The sequence below is a fragment of the Nerophis lumbriciformis genome, linkage group LG37 (assembly GCF_033978685.3).
Source record: "Nerophis lumbriciformis linkage group LG37, RoL_Nlum_v2.1, whole genome shotgun sequence".
Taxonomy (NCBI): Eukaryota; Metazoa; Chordata; class Actinopteri; order Syngnathiformes; family Syngnathidae; genus Nerophis; species Nerophis lumbriciformis.
This window is the reverse complement of record NC_084584.2, coordinates 8,518,250-8,545,000: the sequence shown is the minus strand read 5'-3', so window position 1 is coordinate 8,545,000 and position 26,751 is coordinate 8,518,250. Positions and strand designations below refer to the sequence as shown.

Here is a 26,751-nt window from a genome sequence, read left to right as displayed (position 1 = left end):
AATGGAGTTAAAATTGAGTTAAAATGTAATTAAAATTGAGTTAAAATGTAATTAAAATGAAGTTAAAATCTAGTTAAAATGTAATTAAAATGGAGTTAAAATCTAGTTCAAATGGAGTTAAAATGTAATTAAAATGGAGTTAACATGTAGTTAAAATGTAATTAAAATGGAGTTAAAATGTAATTAAAATGGAGTTAAAATTTAATTAAAATGGAGTTAAACTCTAGTTCAAATGGAGTTAAAATGTAATTAAAATGGAGTTAAAATCTAGTTCAAATGGAGTTAAAATGTAATTAAAATTGCACTGTAGCACTTTGAGGTTGTTTGCTCAATGTAAAGTGCTTTTACACATAAAATCTATTATTATTATTATGTTAGAACCATATGAACCATCTCAGGCTCTGAGAACCTCAGGACGTGGTCTCCTGCTGACACGTTAGAACTGTGAAGGACTCTCAAACTATGGTAAGTGTACTACAAGTGGTACACCAAAGAATCACGCGATTCAATACTCACAAGTGTTACTGTTCAAACTGTGTAATGTTACGGTGGCCAACAATAATAAACACTTGTTAAATAAAACCCCCTGCCTTGTTTTTAATGAATGCTTAGGCCTACTACGCTACTGTGCGGCACTGGGAGCAGGGTGGGTGACGTGTCTTGCCCAAAGGCACAACAACAGTGACTACCATCTGAGCCACACTTAGCTAATGTTAGCATTGTGTAGGTTTCGCACATCCGGTTTGCATTGCTCTCATGCCATTTTTTTCCCCTTTGCAGTATTTTCACGTGTTTTTGGATATATTTGCATCATTTTCACATCGTTCGATTGTTATTATTGTAACCTTTTTTTTATGGACTTGCCTCTTTGCGATGTTAAGTTCCTGTTATAAGCTGTTAAGCTCTTATTTTGAAAACGCTAAGAGCGGAAGTGGTGACACGTTGTGGCGGATGGATCCCACCAATGTAACCGTGGGTTGATATATGTCGCCTGTACTGTATAAAACTACAAAATAACAAAGACGGAGGCTCCATGTTTTACACGAGGACCACTTTATTTCGTTTGTTTAAAAAAAAAATCCACTCCGCCACAACGTGTCACCACTTCCGCTCTCAGCGCCTTCAAAATAAGACTTCAAAGCATATACCGTACAACAGCTTATAACAGGAACTTCACATCACAAAGAGGCAAGTCCATAAAAATAAGTCACATTATGTTGCCCCAACCTTAAACGACGGTCTTTGTTTCTTTTTATGACGGGAAAATGACGCGCGCTTCACGGGCAACGCGAGTCCGCCGGGGGGTGCGTTGGGGAGAGTATTCCTCCGCAGTTCGGGTGTGGGCGGGGCTCTACATCCGGGTTCCGTCGCTGACCCGTCACGTGACCCCTGCAGGATCGCAAACATGGCGGAGGTAAGAAAGTGAAGTAAATAATCGGGAAAATAAAAAAATAAAAAAATATATATTTATGTAAATACAAAAACACGCGACGTTAATGTCGTCGATTCGAACACGTTCAAGCGAGAATTGTGTTTGCGCTCCTAGATAGTTAAATGTATTTTATATTAGCATGTTTAGTAAACTTGGGATTTGGCTAGCGTTAGCGTTAGCTCGCGGTTTTCTTTAAAAACATTTATTTTCCCGCTCAAGCTGTTTTGTTCACATTCATCGCCGCCGTGTCGTGTAAATGACTCCGATATATAAATATATATGAATATATATATGTGCGCTTTTCTCCTCCCATGTAAGTCCAACGTTGAAGCAGAATTAGCTTTCAACTTCCAATCCGCTCTTTTGTCGTGAAGTCATCTCGGCTTTTCGTCCAAGCAACGCGCTGAATTGCCACTTTTCTACAAGCCATGGCGACGTTGCCACATAATATATGCCAACAATGGCCAGCGGGGAAGAAATAGTGACAATGTTCACTGCTCAGGGGGGTAGGCGCGCTTTTTGTGTGCTCCCATTGACGTGTTTGTTGATATTTCCATGTAAAGATGCTCACTACCTTTTTTTTATGTTTCTTTACAGTCCTCCCTTGGGAACCCGAGCCCAGGTATGTGACCTTCATTTGTGGCGGTTTTGGGCAAATTTAATACAATTATAGGTTCTACAACAAACGCGTTTCGTGTTGTTGTAGAAGCTAGCTCATCTCTTGCCGTAGTTAGAGTTTCTTTCTTTCTTCAGTTTATTTGGAACATGAACACACTTACAGCATGATACGTCACACCATTTCATATCATTTCACTTTGTGTACAGATCCACTAATGGACATACTTTCAAAGGCAAAATTAAAGTATTGCTAGAAACATAATTTTATATGGGACTTTATTGTATTACAAACCCCGTTTCCATATGAGTTGGGAAATTGTGTTAGATGTAAATATAAACGGAATACCCGTATTTTCCGCACCATAAGCCACCCTGGGTTATAAGCCGCGCCTTCAATGAACGGCATATTTCAAAACTTTGTCCACCTATAAGCCGCCCCGTGTTGTAAGCCGCATCTAACTGCGCTAAAGGAATGTCAAAAAAACAGTCAGATAGGTCAGTCAAACTTTAATAATATATTAAAAACCAGCGTGATGTGGGCGCGCATGGAGTCGTATATCAACATGGACGGAGCTGCGTGAAAAAAGCCACCCGGCCTCTTCGCGTAAACTTACCTTAACCACTCGCTCATCTTTTCTTCATCCATCCATCCCTTCGAGTTAGCTTTTATGATGACGCCGGCTGGAAAGGTCTCTTTTGGCAAGGTCTTCCTTTTGAATATCACCATGGGTGGAAGTTTCTGGCCATTAGCATGGCAAGCTAGAACCACAGTGAAGGATGACTTCTCATTCCCTGTGGTGCGAATATTCACCGTACGTGCTCCCGTTGTATCCGCAGTGCGGTTCACAGGAATATCAGTTGCTGTGAAATAGTAATCCGTGTGCGGATGGAGAGATTGCGTCTTTTCATGAACCGGATCGTTGTCGCTTAGTAGGAGCCATTTTGTGGTCTTTACAGATGTAAACACACAAAGGAAATGAAACGTACGGTGATATCCGCGCGCTTTTTCTTCTTCTACGCGGGCGGGTGGTTGCTTACAGTAGAAGAAGAAGCGCTTCCTGTTCTATGGGGGCGGGTGCTTACCTTGGCGGTTGCTTGCGTAGAAGAAGAAGCGCTTCCTGTTCTACCGGGAAAAAAGATGGCGGCTGTTTACCGAAGTTGCGAGACCGAAACTTTATGAAAATGAATCTTAATATTTATCCATATATAAAGCGCACCGGGTTATAAGGCGCACTGTCAGCTTTTGGGAAAATTTGTGGTTTTTAGGTGCGCCTTATAGTGCGGAAAATACGGTAACTTAGAATTTCATGGCTGCAACACGTGCCAAAGTAGTTGGGAAAGGGCATGTTCACCACTGTGTTACATGGCCTTTCCTTTTAACAACACTCAGTAAATGTTTGGGAACTGAGGAGACACATTTTTGAAGCTTCTCAGGTGGAATTCTTTCCCATTCTTGCTTGATGTACAGCTTAAGTTGTTCAACAGTCCGGGGGGTCTCGGTTGTGCTATTTTAGGCTTCATAATGCACCACACAATTTCAATGGGAGACAGGTCTGGACTACAGGCAGGCCAGTCTAGTACCCGCACTCTTTTACTATGAAGCCACGTTGATGTAACACGTGTCTTGGCATTGTCTTGCTGAAATAAGCAGGGGCGTCCATGGTAATGTTGCTTGGATGGCAACATATGTTGTTCCAAAACCTGTATGTACCTTTCAGCATTAATGGTGCCTTCACAGATGTGTAAGTTACCCATGTCTTGGGCACTAATACACCCCCATACCATCACACATGCTGCTTTTTACACTTTGCGCCTATAACAATCCGGATGGTTCTTTTCCTCTTTGATCCGGAGGACACGACGTCTACAGTTTCCAAAAACAATTTGAAATGTGGACTCGTCAGACCACAGAACACTTTTCCACTTTGTATCAGTCCATCTTAGATGAGCTCAGGCCCAGCGAAGCCGACGGCGTTTCTGGGTGTTGTTGATAAACGGTTTTCGCCTTGCATAGGAGAGTTTTAACTTGCACTTACAGATGTAGCGACCAACTGTAGTTACTGACAGTGGGTTTCTGAAGTGTTCCTGAGCCCATGTGGTGATATCCTTTACACACTGATGTCACTTGTTGATGCAGTACAGCCTGAGGGATCGAAGGTCACGGGCTTAGCTGCTTACGTGCAGTGATTTCTCCAGATTCTTTGAACCCTTTGATGATATTACGGAGCGTAGATGGTGAAATCCCTAAATTCCTTGCAATAGCTGGTGGAGAAAGGTTTTTCTTAAACTGTTCAACAATTTGCTCACGCATTTGTTGACAAAGTGGTGACCCTCGCCCCATCCTTGTTTGTGAATGACTGAGCATTTCATGGAATCTACTTTTATACCCAATCATGGCACCCACCTGTTCCCAATTAGCCTGTTCACCTGTGGGATGTTCCAAATAAGTGTTTGATGAGCATTCCTCAACTTTATCAGTATTTATTGCCACCTTTCCCAACTTCTTTGTCACATTCTAAAGTTAATGATTATTTGCAAAAAAAAATAAAGTTTATGAGTTTGAACATCAAATATGTTGTCTTTGTAGCATATTCAACTGAATATGGCTTGAAAAGGATTTGCAAATCATTGCATTCTGTTTATATTTACATCTAACACAATTTCCCAACTCATGGAAACGGGGTTTGTAGAGAAGAATTGTTGTACATTCTTTGGTTGCAGGTTATAGTTTGCTTTGTACGTCATTTTAGCTGTTTGCAATTTGACCAAATCATCCAACTTTAATATTTTTGACTCCATAAATAAAGTGTTTGTATGTTCTCTATATCCAACATTGTGTATCGGTCTAATTGATCTTTTCTGTAACACCGTTAACGAATGTAGTGCATATTTGTAGTTGTTTCCCCATATTTCTAGACAATAACTCAGATATGGTAACACCCGCGAGCGGTAGAGAATATGAAGTGATTTTTGGCCCAGGATGTATTTTGCTTTATTCATTATTGAAATGTTTTTTGCCACCTTATGTTGTATATTTTGTATATGAGATCTCCAGTTCATTTTTATCATCTATTAATACTCCCAAAAATCTGCTTTCTTTACTCTTTCAATGTCACTCCGTCTATTTGTATTCGTCTATTTGTCCTTTTACGGCTAATACCGATGTGTTACCAGTGTGCCGTGAGATACAGTCTGGTGTGCTGTGGGAGAATGTCATTTTACCTATTTGAGTTCAAAATATTTTTTGCAAACCAGTAATAATAATCTGCAAATGTCTGTACTGTCTAGTGCAGTGTTTTTCAACCTTTTTTTGAGCCAAGGCACATTTATTGCGTTGAAAAAATGCGGAGGCACACCACCAGCAGAAATCATCAAAAAACGAAACTCAGTTGACAGTAAAAAGTCGTTGTCGCAATTGTTGGATATGAGTTTAAAGCATAACCAAGCATGCATCAATATAGCTCTTGTCTCAAAGTAGGTGTACTGTCACTACCTGTCACATCACACCCTGACTTATTTGGACTTTTTTGATGTTTTCCTGTGTGTAGTGTTTTACTTCTTGTCTTGTGCTCCTATTTTGGTGGCGTTTTCTCTTTTTTTGGTATTTTCATGTCTTCCTTTGAGCGATATTTCCCGCATCTACTTTGTTTTAGCAATCAAGAATATTTCAGTTGTTTTTATCCTTCTTTGTGGGGACATTGTTGATTGTCATGTCATGTTCGGATGTACATTGTCTTTGCTCCGCAGTAAGTCTTTGCTGTTGTCCAGCATTCTGTTTTTGTTTACTTTGTAGCCAGTTCAGTTTTAGTCTCGTTCTGCATAGCCTTCCCTAAGCTTCAATGCCTTTTGTTAGGGGCACTCACCTTTTGTTTATTTTTGGTATAAGCATTAGATACTTTTTTTTTTTACCTGCACGCTGCCTCCCGCTGTTTCCCACATCTACAAAGCTAGTAGCTACCTGCTGCCACCTACTGATATGGAAGAGTATTACACGGTTACTCTGCCGAGCTCTAGACAGCACCGACACTCAACAACAACACATCATTTGCAGACTATAATTACTGCTTTGCAAAAAATATTTTTAACCCAAATAGGTGAAATTAGATGATAGGGAGGTTTTTACAGAATATTACTGTAAGTTGAAAAAAAAACGACCAATGTTTGTTTTTTTTACAGTTAAATGAAGTCAACTGAGCTGTCAGTTTTTTTTAATTTTTGCTGTAAAATCCACGGTTGATGATTTTATGGTACCACATTTTATTATGGTAAAAAACTGGCAGCTGAGTTGCCAAAATAAAATGAAAAAGCGGTACTGTATTTCTATTTACAGTAATATGTTGTAAAAAATAATAATAATATAAAAAAACATCATATATTTTACAGTAAAATTAATAAAGGTATTAGGTTTTTTTTCTAGTTTGACAGGGGAAAATAGAATGAGACAAACTTTATTGATCCACAAGGGAAATTGTTCCACACAGTAGCTCAGTTACAAAGGATGGAAAGGATACTGATGGAAAGGATAATGCAGGTATAAAGTAGACTAAAAATAATGTCCAATATTGCAGCAAATATTATATTATCTCACTTTTTTGGTCAAAATCCGAATAAATACTTCAATATCTGCTTATAACTTATGATTTTGAAGCAAGTTATGCATCAAATTGTGCACTATAAAAATAGATTTTACTGTAAAATTTAGGGAGTTTTAAATATATAGATTTAAAGATGGTCTTATTATGATAACTGCCGTTCATTTGTCAAAATGTTTAAAAACATTCCTGGGTGACATCCTGACCATTAAATTGCATTTGTGTACAAATGTTGGGGTTGTTTCTTCAAAGGGCTGTTTGCAACATTTATACATGTCCCTAGAGGGCGCTAACTCTCCAGTGCATTTTACACAATATATGATATTGTGGTCAAAAGTGTACATACACGTGTAAAGAACCTCATGTCATGGCTGTCTTGACTTTACAATCATTTCTACAACTCTTATTTTTTTGTGATGTAGTGATTGGAGCACATACTTGTTGCTCACAAAAAACATTCATGAAGTTTGCTTCTTTTATGAATTTATTATGGCTCTACTGAAAATGTGAGGGTCAAAAGTATACATACAGCAATGTTAATATTTGCTTACATGTCCCTTGGCAAGTTGACCTGCAATAAGGCACTTTTGGTAGCCATCCACAAGCTTCTGCTTGACCACTTGACCACTAAATTGCTGCAGTTCAGCTAAATGTGTTGCTTTTCTGACATGGACTTGTTTCTTCGGCATTGTCCACACCTTCAAGTTTCTAAAACCTTCATTCTAGCCTGATTTAGCCATTCCTTTACCACTTTTGAGGTGTGTTTGGGGTCATTGTCCTGTTGGAACACCCAACCTCCGGGCTGATGATTTTAGCTTGTCCTGATCAATTTGGAGCTAATCCTCCTTTTTCATTGTCCCATTTAAAGCAGCAAAACAGGCCCAGAGCATAATACAACCACCACCATGCTTGACGGTAGGAATGGTGTTCTTGGGACCTTTTCTCCTCCAAACATATTGCTGGGTATTGTGGCCAAACAGCTCCATTTTTGTTTAATCTGACCACAGAACTTTCCTCCAGAAGGTCTTATCTTTGTCCATGTGATCAGCAGCAAACTTTAGACGAGCCTTAAGGTGTGGCTTCTGGAGCAAGGGCTTCCTTCTTGCATGGTAGCCTCTCAGTCCATGGCGAGGCAAAACAGGCTTGACTATGGACACACACCTGTGTTCCAGCAACTTCCAATTCATTGCAGACCTGCTTTTTGGTGGTTCTCGGTTGACTCTTGATCATCCTGACCAATTTTCTCTCAGCAGCAGGTGATAGCTTGCATTTTCTTCCTGATCGTGGCAGTGACAAAACTGTGCCATGCACTTTATACTTACCAACAATTGTCTGCACAGTTGCTCTTGGGACCTTAAGCTGCTTTGAAATGGCTCCAAGTGACTTTCCTGACTTGTTCAAGTCAATGATTTGTTTTTTCAGATCTGTGCTGAGTTCCTTTGACTTTCCCATTGTGGCGTTTGTAAGCGAGTCTAATGACTGCATCACATATTTAAATGTGCTCAGAGAAGTCAACAATCATAATCACTCACATGAAGTCAAGAAGCCATGAAGAACATTTGATTGCATCACCAACATTGATCATGTATGTTGCTGTATGTATACTTTTGACCCTCACATTTTCAGTAGAGCCATAATAAATTCATAAAAGAAGCAAACTTCATGAATGTTTTTTGTGACCAACAAGTATGTGCTCCAATCACTACATCACAAAAATTAAGAGTTGTAGAAATGATTGTAAAGTCAAGACAGCCATGACATGATGTTCTTTACAAGTGTACGTACACTTTTGACCACCACTGTATATCCAGCTTCTCATAAGCTGGTACCTGTACCAAAATGTATTTCGATACTTTTCTAAATAAAGGGGACCACAAATAATGTCATTATTGTCTTTATTTTAACAAAAAATGTTAGTGTACATGAAACATATGTTTATTATTGTCATTTAGTCCTTAAATAAAATAGTGAACATACTAGACAACTTGTCTTTTAGTAGCAAGTAAACAAACAAAGACTCCTAATTAGTCTGCTGACGTATGCAGTAACATATTGTGTCATTTAAAAACCTATTATTTTGTCAACACTATGAGGGACAAACTGTAAAAAATGAATTATTAATCTACTTGTTCATTTACTGTTAATATCTGCTTATTTTCTGTTTTAACATGTTCTATCTACACTTCTGTTAAAATGTAATAATCACTTATTCTTCTCTTCTTTGACACGTTACATTAGTTTTGGATGATACCACACATTTAGGTATCGGTCCGATACCAAGTAGTTACAGGATCATACAATAAAATATAATACCAAATAAACCAATAATAATATGGTTAAGAAATACTGATGTAAAGGGTAGGTGTCACGCGGTTTTCTGCTATCTACACTTCTGTTAAATGTAATAATCACTTATTCTTCTCTTCTTTGAAACTTTACATTAGTTTTGGATGATACCACACATTTAGGTATGGATCCAATACCAAGTAGTTACAGGATCATACATTGGTCATATTCAAAGTCCTCATGTGTCCAGGGACATATTTACTGACTTTATAAACATAATATGAAATAATAATAAAAATTGTGACGATAAAAAAATATCGATGTAATCATAGTAGTATCGACCAGATACGCTATTGTACTTGGTATCATTACAGTGGATGTCAGGTGTAGATCCACAGACGGCATTTGTTTACATTCAGGCGTGCTAGCTTTTGTTAGCGGTGACGCCGGTGAGCTATTGTATCCTCCTACGGTGTGTAGTGAAGCATGTTTAGCTATTCCTCGTCCTCCAGTGATATTGCTACTTGTAAGAAACTCACTTTATTTGTCGCCATGGAGGCAAGGATTAGTGATTTAGAGGTAGCTAAAACACTGAGGATGGACGTTAGCCGCTAGCGAGCTAGCCATGTGTTAAAGCAGCTCTTCCTGAGGGTGTTTCAGTGTTATAACTTCACCTTTATCTTGACTTTTTACACCAGAATGCGTCCATTCTCCTTTTTGTGTCTACACACTGTCTGCTTGTAAGTACTCTGTGTGTGTGCGCTGCCCAACATGCTCCTCTGCTTGTAAAACCAGCAATGACACCACGTGACGGCGCGCAATCATGCCCGTTAAAAAAATAATAATAATTGGTACTTTTCAAACAGAGTATAGTACCGTTATTGATTCATCAGTATGGCGATACCATACTAGTACCGCTATACCGTACAACCCTAGTAGGAATGACTCTAAAGCATTAGCGTGACTGCATATAACCAACCGTTAGCATTTTAACACCAACTTTGATTTGTAACTTTGCGAATGATACCTATGATACAAATGTAATCCATAGATTCGAGCTAGCACATTTTGAAAATGCCATGTAAAATCACTATTGTTAATCTGTAGCATGTCTATGGCAAATCCAATGTTAATTAGCATCAAGCTAGCACATTTTGAAAATTGGAATCGCCATGTAAAATTGCTAATATTAATCTGTAGCATGTCTATGGTAAATCCAGTGTAAATTAGCGTCGAGCTAGCACATTTAGAAATTTGGAATTGCCACGTAAAATCGCTAATGTTAATCTGCAACATTTCTATGGCAAATCCGATGTTAATTAGCATCAAGATAGCACATTTTGAAAATTGGAATCGCCATGTAAAATAGCTCATGTTAATCTGTAGCATGTCTATGGCAAACACAATGTTAATTAGCATCAAGCTAGCACATTTTGAAAATTGGAATCGCCATGTAAAATCGCTAATGTTAATCTGCAACATTTCTATGCCAAATCCAATGTAAATTAGCGTCGAGCTAGCACATTTTGAAAATGCCATGTAAAATCACTATTTTTAATCTGTAGCATGTCTATGGCAAATCCAATGTTAATTAGCATCAAGCTATCATATTTTGAAAATTGGAATCGCCATGTAAAATAGCTAATGTTAATCTGTAGCATGTCTATGGCAAATCCAGTGTAAATTAGCGTCGAGCTAGCACATTTAGAACATTGGAATTGCCACGTAAAATCGCTAATGTTAATCTGCAACATTTCTATGCCAAATCCAATGTAAATTAGTGTCGAGCTAGCACATTTTGAAAATGCCATGTAAAATCACTATTGTTAATCTGTAGCATGTCTATGGCAAATCCAATGTTAATTAGGATCAAGATAGCACATTTTGAAAATTGGAATCGCCATGTAAAATAGCTAATGTTAATCTGTAGCATGTCTATGGCAAATCCAGTGTAAATTAGCGTCGAGCTAGCACATTTAGAACATTGGAATTGCCACGTAAAATCGCTAATGTTAATCTGCAACATTTCTATGCCAAATCCAATGTAAATTAGTGTCGAGCTAGCACATTTTGAAAATGCCATGTAAAATCACTATTGTTAATCTGTAGCATGTCTATGGCAAATCCAATGTTAATTAGGATCAAGATAGCACATTTTGAAAATTGGAATCGCCATGTAAAATAGCTAATGTTAATCTGTAGCATTTCTATGCCAAATTTAATGAAAATTATCGTCGAGCTAGCACATTTTTGAAAATGCCATGTAGAATCACTATTTTTAATCTGTAGCAAAAGTTAGTGAGAATGTAGTGTTTTTGTTTATTTCATGCCACTCAAACACAACTTTCCTAGTTGTGTTGTAAAGTTTACGATGAGAGCATTGATGAGGAGCAGTGGAAAGTAAGGATAATATTGTTCTGCTCGTTTTGCCACCATCATGTCTTCTCAGGGGGTTCAGCAGGTGCTGATGACCATGACTTCGACCCATCAGCAGACATGCTCGTCCATGACTTTGACGACGAACGCACGCTGGAAGAAGAGGAAATGTTAGAGGCGACGGACGAGACCAACGTCAATGAGATTGCAGATCTTGCTCGTGTAGGTCTTCAAGATGTCTGCAGCTTCTTTCACATTCATCTCACCTGACGTTGTCACCTGCCCAGGAAGGAGACATGCCCATTCATGAACTCCTCAATCTGTACGGCTACGGGAGCGCCTCACCAGCGGATGAGGATGAGGAGGAAGACGAGGAAGAGGACGAAGAGGAGGATGAAGAGGATGAGCTGGACAATGAAGAAAGCACGAAAGGCATTGACGAGCTGAAAAGAAACGAGGTGTGTTCATGTCTCCTGGGTTCCTCCACATGTGGTTAGGGCTCTAAAAACTCATTCACTCGCCATGTTGTCAGCCTGCTTTGCCATTGATAGTGAGTGGACTTGTGTGTCAGTTTCAGGAGGAACGAGTCCAGAACTCGACGGAACTGGTGGATGAGGCCCCGGCACCCGCTGAGGGACGCACACGTTCTGTTCGGACCCTTGGCACCGTAGAACTGATTCGTTCACAGAAACTCAAGTATTTTGAAAGTATGCAGCATGCCTTTCTCCAAATGACTTGCTGGTGTTCTTTTTAGTCCATCATCTCCATTAACGTACACGTTGTGTCCTCAGGTAATAACGATGCAGAGGAAGAGTCAGATGAAGATGAGGACTATGTTCCGTCGGAAGATTGGAAAAAGGTATTTGATATTCTTTCTTGCTGGCAGTGACGCCCAAATTTGGTGCAAATTGTCAACACAGGAAATGTTTTAATCTGTGCTGTCAAAGCATGGTTTAAAAAAAAAAAAAATCAGATTAATCATGCTTAGTGTTTGTACAAAAGCCTCATTTATCAGTGGTTGACAACATTGTGCCAGCGCTGTTAGTTGATGTACTGCCAACTAGGGCTGGGCGATATGGCCTTTTTTTAATATCTGGATATGTTTAGTCCATGTCACCATATCTATCAATGTTTATTTATATAGCCCTAAATCACAAGTGTCTCAAAGGGCTGCACAAGCCACAACGACATCCTCGGTACAGAGCCCACATAAAGGCAAGGATACACCATATATATGTGGATATGTTTAGTCCATGTCACCATACACCATATATATGTGGATATGTTTAGTCCATGTCACCATACACCATATATATGTGGATATGTTTAGTCCATGTCACCATACACCATATATATGTGGATATGTTTAGTTCATGTCACCATACACCATATATATGTGGATATGTTTAGTCCATGTCACCATACACCATATATATGTGGATATGTTTAGTCCATGTCACCATACACCATATATATGTGGATATGTTTAGTCCATGTCACCATACACCATATATATGTGAATATGTTTAGTCCATGTCACCATACACCATATATATGTGGATATGTTTAGTCCATGTCACCATACACCATATATATGTGGATATGTTTAGTCCATGTCACCATACACCATATATATGTGGATATGTTTAGTCCATGTCACCATACACCATATATATGTGGATATGTTTAGTCCATGTCACCATACACCATATATATGTGGATATGTTTAGTTCATGTCACCATACACCATATATATGTGGATATGTTTAGTCCATGTCACCATACACCATATATATGTGGATATGTTTAGTCCATGTCACCATACACCATATATATGTGGATATGTTTAGTCCATGTCACCATACACCATATATATGTGGATATGTTTAGTCCATGTCACCATACACCATATATATGTGGATATGTTTAGTCCATGTCACCATACACCATATATATGTGGATATGTTTAGTCCATGTCACCATACACCATATATATGTGGATATGTTTAGTCCATGTCACCATACACCATATATATGTGGATATGTTTAGTCCATGTCACCATACACCATATATATGTGGATATGTTTAGTCCATGTCACCATACACCATATATATGTGGATATGTTTAGTCCATGTCATGATACACCATATATATGTGGATATGTTTAGTCCGTGTCACGATACACCATATATATGTGGATATGTTTAGTCCATGTCACCATACACCATATATATGTGGATATGTTTAGTCCATGTCATGATACACCATATATATGTGGATATGTTTAGTCCATGTCACCATACACCATATATATGTGGATATGTTTAGTCCATGTCACCATACACCATATATATGTGGATATGTTTAGTCCATGTCACCATACACCATATATATGTGGATATGTTTAGTCCATGTCATGATACACCATATATATGTGGATATGTTTAGTCCATGTCACCATACACCATATATATGTGGATATGTTTAGTCCATGTCACCATACACCATATATACCGGTATGTGGATATGTTTAGTCCATGTCACCATACACCATATATATGTGGATATGTTTAGTCCATGTCACCATACACCATATATATGTGGATATGTTTAGTCCATGTCATGATACACCATATATATGTGGATATGTTTAGTCCATGTCACCATACACCATATATATGTGGATATGTTTACCGGTAGTCCATGTCACCATACACCATATATACCGGTATGTGGATATGTTTAGTCCATGTCACCATACACCATATATATGTGGATATGTTTAGTCCATGTCACCATACACCATATATATGTGGATATGTTTAGTCCATGTCACCATACACCATATATATGTGGATATGTTTAGTCCATGTCACCATACACCATATATATGTGGATATGTTTAGTCCATGTCACCATACACCATATATATGTGGATATGTTTAGTCCATGTCACCATACACCATATATATGTGGATATGTTTAGTCCATGTCACCATACACCATATATATGTGGATATGTTTAGTCCATGTCACCATACACCATATATATGTGGATATGTTTAGTCCATGTCACCATACTCCATATATATGTGGATATGTTTAGTCCATGTCACCATACACCATATATATGTGGATATGTTTAGTCCATGTCACCATACACCATATATATGTGGATATGTTTAGTCCATGTCACCATACACCATATATATGTGGATATGTTTAGTCCATGTCACCATACACCATATATATGTGGATATGTTTAGTCCATGTCACCATACACCATATATATGTGGATATGTTTAGTCCATGTCACCATACACCATATATATGTGGATATGTTTAGTCCATGTCACCATACACCATATATATGTGGATATGTTTAGTCCATGTCACCATACACCATATATATGTGGATATGTTTAGTCCATGTCACCATACACCATATATATGTGGATATTTGGCCTTAGCCTTGAATGAACACTTGATGCATATAATGACAGCAGTATGATGATTCTATGTGTCTACATTAAAACATTCTTCTTCATACTGCATTAATATATGCTACTTTTAAACTTTCATGCAGAGAGGGAAATCACAAGTAAAAGTGTATTTATTAAAGAGTTATTAAGCAGTGGCACAAACATTCATGTCATTTCCAAACAGAAAGTGCAAGATTGTCAGAGACATTTTAAAACAAGCTATTGGTGCACTTTTGTGCATGATGTCACTAAGATGACATATCAAAACAACATTAAATTAAAGTGAGCTTTTTGTACAGAACGCCACTGCTATAGTTTAAAACTAATAAAGTGCACTTTTGTGCATGATGTCACACAAGATATTTCAATAAGTGTCAAATAAAAATGAGCTGCATAATAGGAAATCTCAGACGAGGCTTTCACTTGACTGTAAAATATGTGGATGGAGAAGGGATGTAGCGTTCATATGTTGTCAATATTCAGTGTTTTATCCTTCATAGTTAATATTGTAAATCCAACATTCTTTATTTTCATGTACGTTCTGAGTGTCTCATTCAGTAAATAAATCTCAAATTCCATTCCGTTTTTTAAGGCTGTCTGTCAAAACGTTTTTAGCATTCAGACATTATTGCATACTTGCCAACCCTCCCGGATTTTCCGGGAGACTCCCGAAATTCAGCGCCTCTCCCGAAAACCTCCCGGGACAAATTTTCTCCCGAAAATCTCCCGAAATTCAGCCCTCCAGCTCCATGCGGACCTGAGTCCGCTTTCCCACAATATAAAGAACGTCTACAGTAAAGCAGTCCGTCTGCCGTAAACAGCAATGTTGTGACACTCTTAAACAGGACAATACTGCCATCTAGTGCATTTGATGAAAGCACTTTTGTGCGTGCCACACAGCAATGCATCATCAGAGAGGGTGTTCAGCATGGTTAGAAAGATAGTGACAGAGAATAGAACAAGGATGGACAATTCAACCCTTAACTCAACAATGAGTAGATGAGTGTTATGTGTGTGTATATGTGTAAATAAATGAACACTGAAATTCAAGTATTTCTTTATATATATATATATATATATATATATATATATATATATATATATATATATATATATATATATATATATATATATTATATATCGCTAGAATTCACTGAAAGTCAATTATTTCTTATATATATATATATATATATCCATCCATCCATCCATTTTCTACCGCTTATTCCCTTCGGGGTCGCAGGGATATATGTATATATATATATATATATATATATATATATATATATATATATATATATATATGAAATACTTAACTTGGTGAATTCTAGCTGTAAATATACGCCTCCCCTCTTAACCACGCCCCCAACCACGCCCCCGCACCCACCCCCCACCTCCTGAAATTGGAGGTCTCAAGGTTGGCAAGTATGCATTATTGTGAAGTTTTGTATTAGTGTTCCTAAAAAATAGATATACCTGCCCCCAGACATTTTTTTCTCTCTAAATTTGGTCCCCCGAGGCAAAATAATTGCCCAGGCCTGCACTACATTGTACTCTTACCAAACTTGTAATTTGTATAATGTTGTTCTTTATAGACCAGATATAAATGGTACTTTATATGCAATAATTTTCAAATAATTACATTAAGAGATTTGTCTGGGAGACAATACTTCTGTAAACAAAATTGTAGCACTGTACATTGCATGCAAATAAATAATCATCTCCAACATTGAGATGAATAAAGTGCAAACTTAAAACTTCTGTCTTGAAAAAGTTACTTCTGTAATTAAAAAAATCCAGCATTACACACTGCATGCAAATAAACTCTTATTAATCAATAAGCATACAAATAATAATAGAATAGTAATAAACAATCAGATCAAAAAGGTACAAACGTATAACTTCTGCCTCGAAAACAATTAGTAATAAGAGGAGAAAAACATCAATTTTGTATTTTTTAATTGGCCTGCAACAAAATACGCAAATTTATCGATAAAAACAATATATCGCCCGGGCCTGGATGTAACGATATGGAACTATCATATCACTGTTATCGCGACTAAAATGATCACGGCTATCAGCAGTATGGCCGTGTTGTTGAATGTGCTCAAAAAGTGCAAGTAGACACACTCAAATCTTCTGACACATTTATTTTAAGAAGAGGAATAACTCAAATAGGAAATCCACAATGTTGCATGTTTTGTGTTGCTTATGCTTCACCGATAATGTTTTAGCCTTAGTATTTTATCTGTTTTAATGACTTAAGCTTTTATTATTGCAAATACTGTCTTGTAGCCCTTTAAAATGTATTTAAATGAAAACTGCCTAACAAATAAATCCTGTAATTGATTATTTCTGGCCAGCTGTGTTCAGTGGTCCTTGAACGCCCTGAAGAAACACTTCCATCTCGTATCCCTTCCCAGTGTGCGTTCAATGTGCACAATTGAATATCTTAGTTGCTCAGACAACAGTGTGATTATATAAGTTTTAGTATATATATCTAAACGTATATAATCACATGTTAGCATTAAAGCTAACGAGCTTGTGCCAGTCACTTCGTAAATGGTTATACTAACCCTCGGGAGTTTTGCCGTAATGATCATTAATATCGTATGTCGTTACATCCAGAGCTGGAATTTATAGTTCAAAGTGCTTTTAAGAAAGCTTACTGGGAACAAACCGTTTTTGAGTGTGTGTAGCTTTAATGCTAATGAGTTGTGTTCGCCCATGTCTCTCTTTAAGCATACACTGTAACTCTCCACTTGTCCAACGTAGCAAATACAATCTATCAGATAGGACGTAACATTAAGAAGTAGAGGACTATGCTATGTGAGCTAAAATCAGCTTTATTTGCCAAGTAAGTATGTTTATTAACACACAAGGAATTTGACTTGGTAGACTGCGCTCTCTTTGTCCAGTGCAAGACACAAACTTACAGCTTCTATTTTTGTCACTGACTGATAGTTGGCAGGGATTCAATGCTTTATTATAAGATCTGCAGCAAAGCTTTTATTTTTTTAAATTTTATTTAAATTTTATCCTAATTTAAAAACATTTTTAATTAAATTTTCTGTATTAACTTTTGCCCAAAGACAAGGAGAGTAAAAAGGGAAGTTGGACACTGCCACACTAAGTATGTGAAAGAAATTTACAGTATAAAAGGAAGGAGTTTTTTATTACTGTTTCATATCATTCTTGTGTTTAATCTTTTTATGACATCATTTATATGTTCTTCATGGGTTCTGTGTACAGTGTGAGGGACTTAGGTGTTAATATAGCTACAGGATCCGACTTGCATTAACACTGGACTTACATCACCGTCTGGGGAAGTCATCTATTTGTAACCTAAGGATAAAGCTGGACGATTATGGGAAAAAATATTACCGTATTTTTCGGAGTATAAGTCGCACCGGCCGAAAATGCATACGGTAATAAAGAAGGGGAAAAAAACATATTTAAGTCGCATTTTTTGGGGAAATGTATTTGGTAAAACCCAACAGCAAGAATAGACATTTGAAAGGCAATTTAAAATAAATCAAGAATAGTGAACAACAGGCTGAATAAGTGTACGTTATATGAGGCATAAATAACCAACTGGTATGTTAACGTAACATATTATGGTAAGAGTCATTCAAATAACTATAACATATAGAGCAGGGGTGCTCATTACGTCGATCGCGAGCTACCGGTCGATCTCGGAGGGTGTGTCAGTCGATCACCAGCCAGGCATTAAAAAAATAGTCCTAAAAATGAGCGATCATAAATCTTCACTATGACGTCACTTTCGTCACTTGATTGACATTCACGGCACCCGAGGGTCTTCTGAGATGACGCTGGCTGCTGCCAGCTCATTAAAATTACCGACTGGAAGGCGAGAAACACTTTATTTCAACAGACTGGCGCCGTACCTGTCGTCAAAACTCCAAAGACCGACTGCACAGTTGCGCTACCAAAATAAGAGTCTCAGAAAGCTGGCGTGCACAAGCTAGCAAGCTACGGAGTTTGCCGACAATGTATTTCTTGTAAAGTGTATACAAAGGAGTACGGAAGCTGGACAAATAAGATGCCAAAAACCAACCACTTTCATGTGGTATTGGACAGAAAGGAGGACTTTTTTTCTCCTCCATTCGAAAATGCGGACCTTATCAGCACCACTGCATAATCAATGCAAGTCATCAGAATGAGGTAATACACCAACTTATATTCTTGTTTTCATGAAAGAAAGGAATCTATATGTGTTAAACATGCTTGTATTATCTTTAAACACCTTTAACTTATTAACAATATTAACTATATGTGTTAAACTACTCAGTGGCCTAGTGGTTAGAGTGTCCGTCCTGAGATCGGTAGGTTGGGAGTTCAAATCCCGGCCGAGTCATACCAAAGACTTTAAAAATGGGACCCATTACCTCCCTGCTTGGCACTCAGCATCAAGGGTTGGAATTGGGGGTTAAATCACCAAAATGATTCCCGGGCGCAGCCACCGCTGCTGCCCACTGCTCCCCTCACCTCCCAGGGGGTGATCAAGGGTGATGGGTCAAATGCAGAGAATAATTTCGCCACACCTAGTGTGTGTGTGACAATCATTGGTACTTTAACTTTAACTTTAACTTTTAAACATGCTTGTATTATCTTTAAACACCTTTAAGTTGTTAACAATATTAACTATATGTATTAAACATTCTTGTATTATCATTAAACACCTTTAATTTTTTAACAATATTAACTATGTGTTAAACATGCTTGTATTATCATTAAACACCTTTAACTTGTTAACAATATTAACTATAAGTGTTAAACATGCTTGCATTATCATTAAACACCTTTAATTTTTTAACAATATTAACTATATGTGTTAAACATGCTTGCATTATCTTTAAACACCTTTTACTTGTTAACAATATTAACTATATGTATTAAACATACTTGTGTTATCATTAAACACCTTAAATTTTTTAACAATATTAACTATATGTGTTAAACATGCTTGCATTATCATTAAACACCTTTAACTTGTTAACAAAAACATATATTTCATAAATAAGTAAATGTAAATTATATATATGAATGAGGTAGATCCCCACGACTTGATCAATTGAAAAGTAGCTCGCCTGCAGAAAAAGTGTGAGCACCCCTGATATAGAACATGCTATACGTTTACCAAACAATCTGTCACTCCTAATCGCTAAATCCCATGAAATCTTATACGTCTAGTCTCTTACGGGAATGAGATCAATAATATTATTTGATATTTTACGCTAATGTGTTAATCATTTCACAAATAAGTCGCTCCTGAGTATAAGTCGCACACCAAACTATGAAAAAAAAACTGCGACTTATAGTCCGAAAAATACGGTAATCTTTTTATGACATCATTTATATGTCCTTCATGGGTTCTGTGTACAGTGTGAGGGACTTAGGTGTTAATATAGCTACAGGATCCGACTTGCATTAACACTGGACTTACATCACCGTCTGGGGAAGTCATCTATTTGTAACCTGAGGATAGAGCTTGACGATTATGGGAAAAAAATATGAATTATGATTAGTTTGATTGATATTAATAACAAGATTATTCATTAATTTGAAAAAAAGTTATTGTACCACCAAAACTCAAATTTGAATATCATTTGTAAGAACTGTATATAAATTAATAACAAATGAACAAGTAACAAGTCATCAATAGCAATATGAAAAAACTGTAATATTTATTTTGTATGTTTTACTTTGTATACTTATTTTACCACCATAGAGTCTGCTTTTTGTGTCATGAATGAATGTCAATAAAATGCAATTTTAAGCAGTATTTGAAGTCAAAGCATAATAATTTTGTAAATGCATCAATAGTTGCTTAAAGTACACTATGCCTGTGTAAGGTACTTTTTTGAGACCTTTATTTTGTTAGCTATCAGACTGGATGTTGCGCATAGCGCTGTTATTGTGAAGGAGGAAAGTGTGCTGTTGTTCTGAGAAAGAAGATGACTACATGCTGTAGTTTCTCAAGTTGCAACTGCTGTTTGTACTTTGATCTTACATGAATGATGTCGCTCACAACAACACAAGCCGATGAGATAAGTTGAGGGTGAATGGATTGTTCTTGCTAGCTTCAGCTTCCTAGTTTAGTCTGTAATTCAAGTTCCCGTCTCGACGTTGTTTAGTTCAGGACATCGATGGCTGCGCTGTCTTGGACACATTGTTTTTACAAACAATTGTTGCTTTTACTCACAATGACAACATTTCACTCACATTGATGTCAATTCCCTGGTATTCCGCGTTTAACAACAGATTCCGTTTTACTGGCCAATTCTGTTGGTTACGTTAACATGGAAATCATATTCCTTACTTTTTTTGTTGAGTTTAGAATAGAATAGAAAGCCTTTATTGTCATTATACAGCGTACTCCTTAGGTGCACACGTAAATAGCACAAGTAAAAGTATAAATACACAGTATAAAAACACAGATGGGTAAACAGAGAAGAGGTAGTTTGATTCTCAAGGATCCGTTTCCATTAATGCAGTCATTTTTTCACTCTCTCTCATCCGTTTCACTGTTAAAAGCTCAAGAATTTGCATGCACATTGCGCATAATTTTTTTTCCCGATTGTAATATTTGTCTGAGAAGCCAAAATTGAGATTAAAATGGGATTATTGTCCAGCCCTACCTGAGGACCATCTGCACCCAGGGGGACCTCTTAGCTAGCGGCAGGTCAGCGGTGTATTTATGTCACGACGATAAAAGGGTTTTGTGTATAACCTCATAAAAGAACATCAAAGCTGTGGAACAAACAAGTGAGAGAGATGAATATATTCATTGTTGGTGGTCATAAACGAGATATATTTACACACATTGTTGGTATCATTAAGAGTCCGTGTCAGGTTCAAACACTGATGACATCTATTAAACAGACAAGAAGCAAGGAATTAAACAGAGACAGAATTAAATTTAGCTCATTGAGGAGAAACGTCTGGGCTGTACAGTCTTCCACCTCAATCTGATGAAAGGTCGCACGCCTCCTCTTTTATTTGGACTTTCCCTGATTACATGGCAACAGCTGTTTCTAAAGGAAGGGGGGTCGTAAACAGCCGTCGCCTTTGGTTACAAAACAGTTCAAAGATAAAGTGCCTGGAGGGGGGGTCAGGTCCTGCTTCCTCTCCGCTTTGTAGATCTCGGGTCAAGACAAAATCTTCCTGTGGATTACAATAGATCAAAGAAACCGACACCTTCATGTTGCTTCCCATCCTACACAGTGGAGTTTTACAAGCCTTTTGATTGGTAAGATTAAAGACAGCTTTTGTCTGCTCGCCGGGAACTCATGGAAACACAAAGTTTTGTGATAACTTAGATACAATTATTCTAACAGTCCGTTTTGCATAATAGGTGAAAAGTGTCACAAAAAGTAAAAGAAAAGCCAAAGGTGCACTTATTTCTTCTAGATGCTTGCTGAAGTCAGGTTTATGTTGGGGAAAAACATATAAAGCTGCTTGTCCAACGATTCATTGTAAAGTTGTTTAAAACCTGTTCCAACAGGAGATAATGGTGGGGTCCATGTATCAAGCAGAAACCCCTGCTGGTCTATGTAAATATAAAGACAATGAAAAAGGTAGGACAACCAAAAAAAAAAAAAGATCAATAAATGTTGAGGAGAAAGTAATATACTCATTTTTATTTTTATTTTTTGGTTCTTTCAGTTTATGAAAATGACGACCAGTTGTTGTGGAACCCTGAATGTCTACCTGAAAACAAAGTGGTGGAGTTCCTAACAGAGGCATCCAAGCGAACGGGTGAGGAGAAGGGAGTGGACGCCATCCCAGAAGGGTCCCACATCAAAGACAACGAACAGGTGAGACCTGCACCTGGCTTACAGCACATCCATTACACATTTCTACATGGTACAGATTCATCAAGAAGATTGTTCATTTAAAGGAGCCATATGTAATAATGTGGCCAGAAATGGTACTACAATCAGGGTCACAATTCTGTAGTCCCCTGCCTCTCTCCCTGACTGAAGTTGCCAGATAGGCAGCCGAATCCAGCTCAAGGAACTTCAAACGTCCACTGCCCCTTACTAGGGGTTGAGTTGTGGAATAGACAAGCGTTTTGTCAATAACAAATCTCTAACCAACACAGAAATGAGGCCATTTTCAGGAAGAAGTGCGTACAATATGATAACAATCATATGGTTATTGTCAGTACTATCAGAAAACAAAGACTACAACCAACGCTAGCAATGGTTATACTGGTGAAAATAAGTTTAGCAGCCTAATGTACGCCCAAAACTACGAACGAGGAGTTATTTGATCACGTGATTTGGCTGTCTCCATACGTTTCACATTGCCACGATGACTAATGTTGGAAGCCATTTCCTCAGCGTATCAGCATATTGAGAAGGAAATAGGCACTGACACTACTCATATCCACTTAGGTTCCAAAATATATATGTTGCCCTGTCAGTTGAATGACACATGCTAACTAGCATACCGTATTTTCCGCACCATAAGCCGCCCTGGGTTAAAAGCCGCGCCTTCAATGAACGGCATATTTCAAAACTTTGTCCACCTATAAGCCGCCCCGTGTTATAAGCCGCATCTAACTGCGCTAAAGGAATGTCAAAAAAACAGTCGGATAGGTCAGTCAAACTTTAATAATATATTAAAAACCAGCGTGATGTGGGCGCGCATGGAGTCGTATATCAACATGGACGGAGCTGCGTGAAAAAAGCCACCCGGCCTCTTCGCGTAAACTTACCTTAACCACTCGCTCATCTTTTCTTCATCCATCCATCCCTTCGAGTTAGCTTTTATGATGACGCCGGCTGGAAAGGTCTCTTTTGGCAAGGTCTGCCTTTTGAATATCACCATGGGTGGAAGTTTCTGGCCATTAGCATGGCAAGCTAGAACCACAGTGAAGGATGACTTCTCATTCCCTGTGGTGCGAATATTCACCGTACGTGCTCCCGTTGTATCCACAGTGCGGTTCACAGGAATATCAAAAGTCAGTGGAACCTCGTCCATGTTGATAATGTTCTCTGGCCGGATCTTTTTTTCAGCTATCTTGTTTTTACAATATGCACGGAAAGTAGCCAGCTTTTCTTGAAAGTCTTTAGGCAGTTGCTGTGAAATAGTAGTCCGTGTGCGGATGGAGAGATTGCGTCTTTTCATGAACCGGAAACCTGTCGCTTTGTAGGAGCCATTTTGTGGTCTTTACAGATGTAAACACACAAAGGAAATGAAACGTAATATCCGCGCGCTTCTTCTTCTTCTACCGGGGCGGGTGGTTGCTTACAGTAGAAGAAGAAGCGCTTCCTGTTCTATGGGGGCGGGTGCTTACCTTGGCGGTTGCTTGCGTAGAAGACGAAGCACTTCCTCTTCTACGGGGAAAAAAGATGGCGGCTGTTTACCGTAGTTGCGAGACCGAAACTTTATGAAAATGAATCTTAATATTAATCCATATATAAAGCGCACCGGGTTATAAGCCGCACTGTCAGCTTTTGAGTAAATTTGTGGTTTTTAGGTGCGGCTAATAGTGCGGAAAATACGGTATATTTCCCCCGTTAGCCTGTATGGCTAGCATGCTAACATTGGTTGCAGGATCATACTATCTTTGTTAGACAAGATCATAAACTGTATTGGACAATATAGTTTACACACCAAAAGTCCATTCCCATTTATTACAAATCATAAGAAAAGGTAAATGCCCGACTTACCTATCAAGGAGGAAATGAGCAAGTTTGGCATCAGATGAAAAAATCTTTCAAAGGCATCCCCGACACAAATCCTGGTTTTGTTCCTGGCTTTGTCGTGAATAAGTTGAGAATGGTAACTTTTAGATGGACTAAGGTGTGACATGTTTAGTAACTTTACCAGTGGCAGTAGCCAGACCAAGATGGCAACCTGGATGTGACACACTCAGACTTTCTAATTGGTCAAACAGTGGAGGGCGGGGCATCGGAATGAAGAAAACAACAATATTTTGGGGCTGTAAATGTAATTTTGAAATGAGCATATCCTGGCTAAACTACTGTTATCAGTTATAGAGGTATTGGAAAAGAAGATGATTTATTGATGACTTTTGACATGACATTATTACATATGGCTCCTTTAAAACCACTCTTGACTATGAGAGTTAAAAAAGCTGTTTCCCTGCAGGCACTATATGAGCTGGTGAAATGTGACTTTGACTCAGAAGAAGCTTTAAGGAGACTAAGGTTTAACGTAAAAGCAGCCAGGGGTAAGCACACACCTGACAAATATAGACCAAATATCCAGCTGGTATGAGTGAGTGTTAATGTGGTGTGGTCATTGCAGAGGAACTTTCTGTCTGGACTGAGGAGGAATGTAGAAATTTTGAACAAGGACTAAAATCCTATGGGAAAGATTTTCATTTGATACAGGCCAACAAGGTAAGACACATGGCCATTTGACGTATCGCCAAAAAGTAGGGCTGTCTTCCACTCATTCAGTAGATTTGGCCCAGCGTCGACGATTCCTCAAACCTATTGATATACTGTATAATAGTGACTGTTCACCAGGTGTGTAGTCCAAAGGAATACATTGAAAAGTAGGGATGTAACCATACACACGCTGACATCTTTTAACCAAGTGATTTAAATTAAAAATAAATGTAAATAATTAGAAAATGTTAAAAAAGCCACTATTTTGCAAAAAATGTTTGCTCTTAGTATTTTATCAGTTTTAAAGGCTGAGCTTTTATTGTTTTAAATGTAAATAATAATTTAAAACAATGTTAGAAAAGCCACTATTTTGCTGCTATTTTGCACAATTTTTTAAATCTTAGTATTTTATCAGTTTTAATGGCTGAGCTTTTATTGTTTTAAATGTACCGGTAAATACAAATTTACAAAACGTTAGAAAAGCCACTATTTTGCTGCTATTTTGCTCTATTGTTTTTACTCTTAGTATTTTTTCCGTTTTAATCGCTGAGCTTTAATTATTTTAAATGTAAATAATAATTTTTAAAAATGTTAGAAAATAAAGGGGACCACAAAAAATTTCATTATTGTAACAACAAACGTTAGTGTACATGAAACATATGTTTATTATTGTAATTTAGTCCTTAAGTAAAATAGTGAACATACTAGACAACTTGTCTTTTAGTAGTAAGTAAACAAACAAAGACTCCTAATTAGTCTATGCAGTAACATATTGTGTCATTTATACACCTATTATTTTGTACACATTATGAGGGACAAACTGTAAAAATGAATTATTCATCCACTTGTTCATTTACTGTTAATATCTGCTTATTTTCTGTTTTAACATGTTCTATCTACACTTCTGGTAAAATGTAATAATCACTTATACTTCTCTTCTTTGATACTTGACATTAGTTTTGGATGATACCTCACATTTAGGTATGGATGTGATACCAAGTAGTTACAGGATCATACATTGGTCATATTCAAAGTCCTCATGTGTCCAGGGACATATTTACTGACTTTATAAACGTAATATGAATTTGAAAAAAAGGAAAAAAGATTTAGTGACTATAAAAAATATCGATGTAATCATAGTAGTATCGACTAGATATGCTCCCGTACTTGGTATCATTACAGTGGATGTCAGGTGCAGATCCACCCGTGGCGTTTGTTTACATTCAGGAGCGCTAGCTTTTGTTAGCGGTGATGCTGTTGAGCTATTGTATCCTCCTACGGTGTGTAGTGAAGCATGTTTAGCTATTCCTCGTCCTCCAGTGATAATGGTACTTGTAAGAAACTAACTTTGTCTCCATGGAGACCAGGATTAGTGATTGAGAAGTAGCTAAAACACTGTGGATGGATGTTAGCTGCTAGCTATTTAGTCATATCTTAAAGCAGCTCTTCCTGAGGGTGTTTCAGTGTTATAACTTCACTCTTATCCTGACTTTTTACACCAAAATGCGTCCATTCTCCTTTTTGTGTCTACACGCTGTGTCTGCTTGTAAGTACTCTGTGTGTGTGCGCTGCCCA

The 26,751-nt window shown here is 37.7% G+C and overlaps 2 protein-coding genes across 4 annotated transcripts in view; both read left to right on the top strand.

Annotated features, from left to right (window-relative positions):
• dynlt5 (dynein light chain Tctex-type family member 5) overlaps positions 1-29 on the top strand; it is a 3,219-nt gene extending 3,190 nt beyond the window's left edge. Inside the window, exon 4 of the mRNA XM_061931145.2 lies at positions 1-29. This exon is cut by the window's left edge and continues 1,080 nt beyond it. The gene's annotated coding sequence lies outside the window, so the exon portion shown is untranslated.
• Positions 30-1,337: 1,308 nt separating this feature from the next.
• Positions 1,338-26,751, top strand: part of mier1b (mesoderm induction early response 1b, transcriptional regulator) — a 35,519-nt gene continuing 10,105 nt past the window's right edge. For 2 of the 3 annotated variants that reach the window (XM_061931568.2, XM_061931566.2), the window contains exons 1-10: positions 1,338-1,414; positions 2,030-2,054; positions 11,378-11,526; positions 11,592-11,762; positions 11,876-12,011; positions 12,096-12,163; positions 22,314-22,386; positions 22,475-22,626; positions 24,932-25,013; positions 25,091-25,185. In XM_061931568.2, the coding sequence (XP_061787552.2) occupies positions 1,406-1,414; positions 2,030-2,054; positions 11,378-11,526; positions 11,592-11,762; positions 11,876-12,011; positions 12,096-12,163; positions 22,314-22,386; positions 22,475-22,626; positions 24,932-25,013; positions 25,091-25,185 (960 nt within the window). In that variant the 5' untranslated portion in view covers positions 1,338-1,405. Of the gene's footprint in view, positions 1,415-1,471; positions 1,939-2,029; positions 2,055-11,377; positions 11,527-11,591; positions 11,763-11,875; positions 12,012-12,095; positions 12,164-22,313; positions 22,387-22,474; positions 22,627-24,931; positions 25,014-25,090; positions 25,186-26,751 lie in introns of those variants that run through there. The other variant, XM_061931567.2, reaches the window with a different exon arrangement.